The sequence below is a fragment of the Perca fluviatilis genome, chromosome 21 (genome assembly GCF_010015445.1).
Source record: "Perca fluviatilis chromosome 21, GENO_Pfluv_1.0, whole genome shotgun sequence".
Lineage (NCBI taxonomy): Eukaryota > Metazoa > Chordata > Actinopteri > Perciformes > Percidae > Perca > Perca fluviatilis.
The window spans coordinates 15,335,472-15,344,414 of record NC_053132.1 but is presented as its reverse complement, the minus strand read 5'-3'; the positions used below and the strand labels follow the sequence as shown (position 1 = coordinate 15,344,414).

The 8,943-nt window shown below is 33.6% G+C and overlaps 1 protein-coding gene across 8 annotated transcripts in view; it reads right to left on the bottom strand.

The window, feature by feature from the left end:
• Positions 1–4,982: 4,982 nt before the first annotated feature.
• The window catches only part of plce1 (phospholipase C, epsilon 1), a 92,998-nt gene continuing 89,037 nt past the window's right edge, over positions 4,983–8,943 (bottom strand). For 5 of the 8 annotated variants that reach the window (XM_039787958.1, XM_039787959.1, XM_039787960.1 and 2 more), the window contains one exon: positions 4,983–8,650. In XM_039787958.1, coding sequence (XP_039643892.1) covers positions 8,469–8,650 — 182 coding nt within the window. In that variant the 3' untranslated portion in view covers positions 4,983–8,468. The remainder of the gene's footprint in view (positions 8,651–8,943) is intronic. The other 3 variants (XM_039787961.1, XM_039787963.1, XM_039787964.1) reach the window with 1 other exon arrangement.

The window sequence follows — 8,943 nt, the reverse complement described above, 5'->3', positions numbered from 1 at the left end:
AGTCATAGTATAGTATGTCGAAAAAAGGTCATAGTATAGCATGTCGAAAATGTTGAAAAAAAAGTCATGGTATAGTATGTCGAAAAAGGTCATAGTATAGTATATTGAAAATTCTGAAAAAAGGTCATAGTATAGTATGTCAAAAATGTTGAAAAAAAAAGTCATATATAGTATGTTAAAAAAAAGTCACAAAAAAGCCATAGTATAGGAAAGCAGCACGGTACCCAATGGTTAAAAGTCAATGTATAGCATGTTGAAAAACGTCATAGTATGATATGTCAAATGTTTTTTTTTATAAATTCATAGTACAGCATGTAGTGAAAAGTCACCATATAGTATGTTGAGAAAGTCATAGTATAGTATGTCAAAAGAAAGTAATTGTATAGTATTTTGAGAAAGTCATATTATAGTATGTCGAAAAAAGTCACAAAAAAGCCATAGTATAGGAAAGCAGAATGGTGGCCCAATGGTTAGCACTGTTGCCTAAAAGCAAGAAGGTACAGGGTTTGAATCCACAAAGTATACTTTGTAAAAAAAAATCTATAAAAGTCAACCAGTATGGTATGTTGAAAACAAGTCAATGTATAGCATATTGAATAATATCATATGTCAAACATTTTGGAAAAAAAGTCATATTATAGTATGTCGAAAAAAAGTCATAGTATAGTATGTCGGAAATTTTGAAAAAAGGTCATAATATAGTATGTCTAAAAAAGTCATAGTATGTCTAAATAAAAAAAAAAAAGGCATAATATAGTATGTCGAAAAAAGTCATAGTATAGTATGTCGAAAAAAAGTCAAAGAAAGCAGCATGGTGGCCTAATAGTTAGCACTGTTGCCTCACAGCAAGAAGGTTCAAGGTTTGAATCAATAAAGTATAGTGTGTAAAGAAAAAAATCACAAAAATGTCATAGTATAGTATGTCGAAAAGATGACAATGTATAGCATGTCGAAAAATGTCATAGTATGATATGTCAACAATTTTGAAAAAAAAGTCATAGTATAGTATGTCGAAAATTTTGAATGAAAAGTCATAGTATAGTATGTCAAAATGATGTCAATGTCTTTATTGTCTGTAACATATGTTAAAAAAAAAAAAAGAAAAGATGTCAATGTATAGCATGATGAAATATTTGTAAAAGAAAAGTCACTATAAAGTCAAGTATAGTATGTCGAAAAAAAGTCAATGTATAGCATATCGAAAAAAGTCATAGTATGTCGAAATTTAAAAAAAAAAAAGTCATGGTATGGTATGTCAAAAAGTCATAGAACAGTATGTCAATAAAAGTAAAAAAAAGTCATAGTATACTATGTCAAAAAAGAAGAAAAATATGGATAGTATAGTATCTTGAAAAACGTTTTTAAAAAAGTCACGGTATATAGCATGTTGAAAAAAGTAATAGTATATCACGTTGAAAAAAGTAAATAAAAGTCATAGTATAGCATGTTGAATAAAGTCAGTATAGCTTGTTGAAAAAAGTCATAGTATATTATATCAAAAAAAGTCAAAGTATAGTATGTCGAATAAAGTAAAAAAAACATTGTAGTATAGCATATTGAAAAAAGTCATAGTGTAGTATGTCAAAAAAGTCATAAAAGATAAATATAGTAAATAAAAATAGTGTAGTATGTCGAAAGTTTTGAAAAAAGTCATAGTATAGTATGTTGAAAATTTTGAAAAAAACTCATAGTATACTATGTCGAAAAAAGTCTAGGAAAGCAGCATGGTGGCCCAATGGTTAGCGCTGTTGCCTCACAGTAATCAGACACAGAGTTTGAATCCACAACGTATAGTAAGTAAAAAAAAGTCACAAAAATGTCATAGTATTGTATGTTGACAAAAAGTCATAGTATAGTATGTCGACAAAAGGTCATAGTATAGTATGTTGAAAAAAGTCATAGTATAGTATGTCGACAAAAATTCATAGTATAGTATGTCGACAAAAATTCATAGTATAGTATGTCGAAAAAAGTCACAAAAAGTCATATATAGTGTGTTGAAAAAAGTCACAAAAAAGCCATGGTATAGGAAAGCAGCACAGTTGCCCACTGGTTAAAAGTCAATGTATAGCATGTCGAAAAATGTCATAGTATGATATGTCAAAAGTTTTGAAAAAAAAGTCATAGTATAGTATGAAAAAAAAAAGTCTAGGAAAGCAGCCCAATGGTTAGTGCTGTTGCCTGACAGTAATCAGGTGCAGGGTTTGAATCCGCCAAGTATAGTAAGTAAAACAAAAAGTCACAAAAATGTCATAGTATCATATGTAAAAAAAAAAAAGGCAATGTATAGCATGTCGAAAAAAAGTCATAGTATAGTATGTCAGAAATGTTGAAAAAAAAGTCATAGTATAGTATGTCAACAAAAAGTCATAGTATAGTATGTCAAAAGAAAGTTAGGATGATATGTTAAAAAATTAGAAAATAAGTCATAGTATAGTATGTCGAAAAGTTTGAAAGAAAAGTCATTGTACAGCATGTCTACAATTTTGAAAAAAAGTCATAGTATAGTATGTCGAAAAAAGGTCATAGTATAGCATGTCGAAAATGTTGAAAAAAAGTCATGGTATAGTATGTCGAAAAAGGTCATAGTATAGTATGTCGACAAAAAGTCATGGTATAGTATGTCGAAAAAAAAGTCACAAAAAAGCCATAGTATAGGAAAGCAGCACGGTACCCAATGGTTAAAAGTCAATGTATAGCATGTCGAAAAATGTCATAGTATGATATGTCAAATTTTTTTTTTTAAAGTCATAGTACAGCATGTAGTGAAAAGCAGAATGGTGGCCCAATGGTTAGCACTGTTGCCTAAAAGCAAGAAGGTACAGGATTTGAATCCACAAAGTATGCTTTGTAAAAAAAAAAAGTCACTATAAAGTCAAGTATGGTATGTCGAAGAAAAGTCAATGTATAGCATATTGAATAATATCATATGTCAAACATTTTGGAAAAAAGTCATATTATAGTATGTCGAAAAAAAGTCATAGTATAGTATGTCGGAAATTTCGAAAAAAGGTCATAATATAGTATGTCGAAAAAAGTCATAGTATGTCTAAATTTAAAAAAAAGTCATAATATAGTATGTCGAAAAAAGTCATAGTATAGTATGTCGAAAATTTTGTAAAAAGGTCATAGTATAGTATATCGAAAATGTCATAAAATGCCATAGTATAATTTGTCGAGAAAAAGTAATAAAAATGTCATAGGATAGTATGTTGAAAAAGTCATAGTATAGTATGTCTTCAAAAATCACAACAAACGTCATAGTATATGCTGAAAAGGCATAAAACAGTCATAGAATAGTGTGTCGAAAAATTCATAGGATAGTATGTTGAAGGAAATAATAAAAAAGTAATAGTATAGTATGTTGAAAAAATTCATAGGATAGTATGTTGAAGGAAATAATAAAAAAGTAATAGTATAGTATGTTGAAAAAAGTCATAGGATAGTATGTTGAAGGAAATAATAAAAAAGTAATAGTATAGTATGTTGAAAAAAGTCATAGGATAGTATGTTGAAGGAAATCATAAAGTAGTCATAGTATAGTATGTTGAGATCTTAGTATAGTATGTCGAAAAAAATCATAGATAGCAAAAAAGGCATAAAATATAGTATACACAGAAATCTCATAAAAACATCATAGTATGTTGAGAAAAGTCATTACAGTCAGGGCCCTGGGTATCCTGCTCTGCCTTTGAGAAAATGAAAGCTCAGATGGCTGATCTGGAATCTTGCTCCTTATGAGGTCATAAGGAGCAAGGTTACCTCCCCTTTCTCTGCTTGGCCCACCCAGAGAATTTGGCCCACCCATGAGAGAGAGAGAGACATCATGGCCACACCCCCACCCCCCACCTTGCCCCCCCTCTCTCCTCCTCAATAGCATTTAAAGCTACAGACACAGAAATGGTACATACTAAGGAAAGCTCATTGTGGGACTGGCTCTAGTGGCTGTAATTCTGCACCAAGGCTGAATTTCGGGAAAGAGACTTCAGATACAGTATTACGGGACCACTAAGGTCTATATAAAAGCATCCAAAGAGCAGCATGTCATGGGACCTTTAAGGCATTCTGTCCTGCCTCCTAGAGACCTGTACCTTCTGCCAGAAGGGAGATGCTGAAAAAGATGGGTTGCTGGGTGGAGAGGTGATCGTGACCATTGGTTTACTAAACCATGATCAATTATTTAAACAATTAATTTTTCTTGTCATTTAAAAAGTCATAAAAAAGATCATAGTATAGTATGTCGTAAATAAAAGTCATAGTGTAGTGTGATGGCCCCAGGGACTCTGGCAGGGCTTGTGTGTGTTGTCTTTCAGTGTAGCTGGTTCCTGGTTGCTTGGAGCTGAAGGCCATTGAGGAATTTGAGGCAACTGGCAATTCTCCAGGCTACAAAACCCACCCCATCCAGTTTATTTAGTATTATCTTAAATAACCTGACAGTATGTTTCCCTGATAGTCTAGTTTTCTTTTTTTTTTATTAATTGAACCTCTTAATAAAATTCCTTTCTCTGAATTAATTCCTTGTGTTTGCTTACCATATTTGTTGTGGTCTTAGAGTCAGACCATAACAATAGCATGTCATAAAAAACATCACAGTATTGTATGTCATAAAAAAAGTAATTAAAAAGTCATAGTATAGTATGTCCAAAAAAGTCATGTTGAATAAAGTCATAGTAAAGTATGTCTAAAAAAGGCATAAAAAGTCAAAGTATAGTATGTTGAAAGAAAAGGTCATAAAACGTCATAAAGTATGTTGAAAAGTTATATTATAGTATGTCGAAAAAGTCGTTAAAACGCCATAGTATAGTATCTTGTTTTGGGTTGTTTGTAAATAAAATTCCTTATGTGTGCCTAGTACCATATTTGCTGTTGTCTTAGATTTGGACCATAACAACCTAACATTATGGTTTAAAAGCATCTTTCTCTACTGTGCTTACGCTCCACTCGTTATGAAATAAAGTTGAGCTCACATAGACACACAACACTGAGTATTTGAAACTTTTATTGTGATCCTTCTATATGACAAATCCACCAATTCTCATCCATTTCAAAATTCAAGTAAAAAGACAATTGTTCACTTGACAGCCACATCATAACACAGATAGTGGATGTAAAGGGTATACTGCACGTCTTATGGAAACAAGAGTGCTAAAGACGAAACACAGCCCACAGTCAGCAAACACATATCATATTCAGTGGATATAACAAATGCACCAAAATCTTAAAAAATAAGAGATTGGAAGTTTCAAACTATCATCATTTGTCCACATGTCAGAAAACGATGCTGCTGTGTAACTGCAGAATAACATGCCAGACAAATGAATACTATACGGGATATTTTACACAAAGTAAAATATTTATTTGGGTCTCTAAATAAGTAAGTAAAGTTAGGGCAGTAGAGAGTTTATCCTCTCACATATTGAAATAAATAAAAACATCTTAAAACTACTTACATGAAATCATACATAAACAACAGATTATTGCCAACCAGGGCTTCACATTAAAATAAATAACATAAAACACGTGTCTCGGTTTCAACATATTAAGAAATGTTACATTCAGAAATGAGGTTTACAAGTTAGAAAGACGGAAAACAATGAACACAGATCTGCCTCACTGATGACAGATTTACAATTGAACAGAAAATGTCCCTTTCTGTTTAAAGTCGGTGTGGATTTCACATGTATATCAGCTGATATCACTTTTATCCAGCATGGTAGTTGTAAGAAATCACCAGTTTAGAGTTGTGGTTATCACTTGGCACTGAGCAAAGTCTTACTTAAAGACAAATGAAAGTAAAGGGACACAAGTTATTTATGTGTAGTGTGGCCTATAAGTTCAAGCAAACATTTCAAATAATAACTTGGTGTATATACTTGTATGTTAACAAAGAAGTGTTCACCGTTTGCAGATTTTAGAAAGTTTTTTTGAAATGACAAGTTTTATGTTGGAATGTGGGTTAAAGAAAATGGGCAAAAATACTTCTTTATAACAGTATAATTTATTCTTAACCCCAAATTGATTTGAGCTTAAAACAGATTTTCTTTAGATTTAATATAGGAAATGAAGTGGTCATTTTGTTTCTACAATGTTAGGGAAAGTCTTTTAGGTCCTTTCTTGTCTTGATTTCACCAATCATGACCAACTGACATAAACCATTTTAGTGTAGATTTAAAAACGGTTCCTCGAGGATCTGCATTACTACAATATAGGCAAGATCTACGAATTAATAAGTGAAATGCCCAAAAAACAACTATATTCTAAAGAGAAAAAAAAAAAGAATCTCGAAATGTTACACATCAAAACAGAAAGAAGGGGAACAGTGGCCTCAAATCAATCAAATTTTAGTAAATTCTCTAAGAAAATGAAATGAGCAGTAAGCAGAAATAAAGAAAAGCCCACAGTCATTATTGACAATCAATCAATACTAGTCAACTATAAAGATACTGCAGGCCAGTAAATGTAGGCAAAAAAAAAACTAAAGTTAAATACAATTAATTCTGTCGCTAGGTAATGTTTTTGAGTGGGGAATTTCACGTTTGGGCTCGGACTATATGCTGATTACAGTTTGACAAAGAGTAAAAACAATCCAAACATTTATCTTCTGCTTTCCTTAAAACTGAATTCGCTACTGGGCTGCTGTTAAAAGTAATAAATATGATGATCATAATAAAAAATAAAAATAAAAATTTCGACCATCTCATAACAATCAAGTCTGTCATTTTCAGACAGTAACACAAAAACAAATGAAGATGACAGCAAAAGGAAAAGCAAAATGTGCAAAATGCTGGTCTGAAGAAGACTTGGCTGTTTCTCCAAAGCATCTTAGTGCCAACATCATCATTGCTCTATTCAATGAAAGGAGGAAATATTATTAGTTTTAGCATTTTATTCCTCCTTAAGTCCTTGTCACATTGTGTGTAACGCGTTTCTCAATTTAGTCAAAATGGCTCGTTAGCACTATTAGCATTAGGACTGTGTAATGAGTCTCAATACTTTCTAAAACTGTTCAGGACCGAAACCTGGAATCGAATGTCTGGTCAAATTTGTAATCTTAATTACCTATTCTATTAGATAATTCTGAATTTAAATCATAATTTAAACAATGTTAGACATTATTTTATTTTGGTAAATTTCTTGTACGGCTACTTGTGTTTAGATTTCAAATCCTGCCCCAATTACAAGTAGCATTCCTCAATGAAAATTAAAACAAATATATAATTTTTATTTGAAATAATGTATACATTTATTTATTTGGTTGGCATGATAAGATGCCTTTCAACATACTTATTAGTGGACAATGATGACAGAATTAAAATACTTTGTGAAACGAGCCACAGATCGTCCTTCAGAGATACAGCTACAAAAGGCAGTGCTGCAACATTTTAAGGCAACATAGAAGGGTAATACCTTTATCACCACAGCGATAAGAAGTTGTTTCACATTTGCCCCTCAACAAGTTAATCTTGCACAGCTACACTGCCTTAAAACACTGGTCATGCATCGTCACCTTTAGGGCAGCGACAGTAGTGTCCCAAAAAAAAAAATCACCTAAAGCATTGCTTTCATTACAGAATATCTGAATATTTGTCTTCCTGTGAGTGATGCCCAAAATGTTCCCTTACAGTACTGTGAAACTGAAACAGTAAGAAAAGAACCAAACAAGCCAGCTTGTCAGCCTCGTTCACAATGCCCTCAGAAAAGAAAGAGCCCATACCTGAGAAAGAGAAGAATACCGTGTAACCTCAACAGCCCTCATACTCTCCTACATCTCTCCTTCTATTTTTACAAGCAGATCTCCGTCTGTCTGCTCTGTGCTTCCTTTGTGTGATACCAGAAAGTGGGAATACTTTACTTCGAGCCAAATACATGATACAGTTATCCAATAGCAAACTGTAGCCCGTGCTAGGACGCTTAAATAACTCTTTTAAATGTGGTTCACCAAACTCATTCAATCCAGAGGCCATTTGCACGTAATTTCTCCTTCTTATCTTTTGTGTCATTTTTGGGAGATTAAAAAAATAAAAAAATAAAACTGACACCCATACCTCTTCATCCTTTAAATGTGACTCAGGAAAGTGCTCCTTTTTATTGGTCAGAGAAGGAATACTGCATGTCCCTGATCACATACCTGATAACTTCAATAACAGCAGCTGCCTCTGGTACTCCGGACTCTCTGCGGAGCCACACCACAACCAATAAACCAAGAAGAGCCAGAGCTACCGGCCCCCACAGGACCGTCACTGCTCCAAGTGACGCTGGGTGGGATTTCTGACCAAGCAAAGGGGCTGATCTGTCACCGAACCCATTGACTCTTCTCCTCCACTTGCTCAACTAACACAAGGCAGGATCAGACAGGATTTAGAGAGGAGCAGATCCGACCCTCGCTGAAACACCTCGCCTTTTTTTTTTTTGGAAAGGAGAATCCTCCAAGTTTAGAACTTGTTAACCCAAGTCTCTCTCTCTTGACTTCATTTGTGGATCTTCCAGTTCCTGAGGAGGTGAAGCGTCCAGGCTGGAGGAGTCAGAGAGGAAGTGGGCAGGTGGACAGGTTCAAGTTGCCCCCTAAAGGAGGAGGAGGAGGCCTGAAAGAACCTTCCTGCCCCCACTCTGCCCTCTGCCACCCACACCTTCAGACCTGCAGACAGATACCCTGCAGAGGATCACAGATTATGGCTTTAAAGACAAACTGGTAAACAACAGTCAGTAACATCACAACCATAATGCATTTTTGCCACACTGCAAAGTGAGACCATCTGTTACATAGAACAGATGAAATATTGCTGGAAATGAAGTGTTATTACATAATTATTCACGATAACGGACTCTGAAGTACATCGTTAACATTGCTGCAAACACAAGTCCAGTTATATTAAATCATTCTTCATCACATTCACTTACACTTTTCCCCAGAATCTGCGATTTCAAGATTTTCTTTTTTAATAT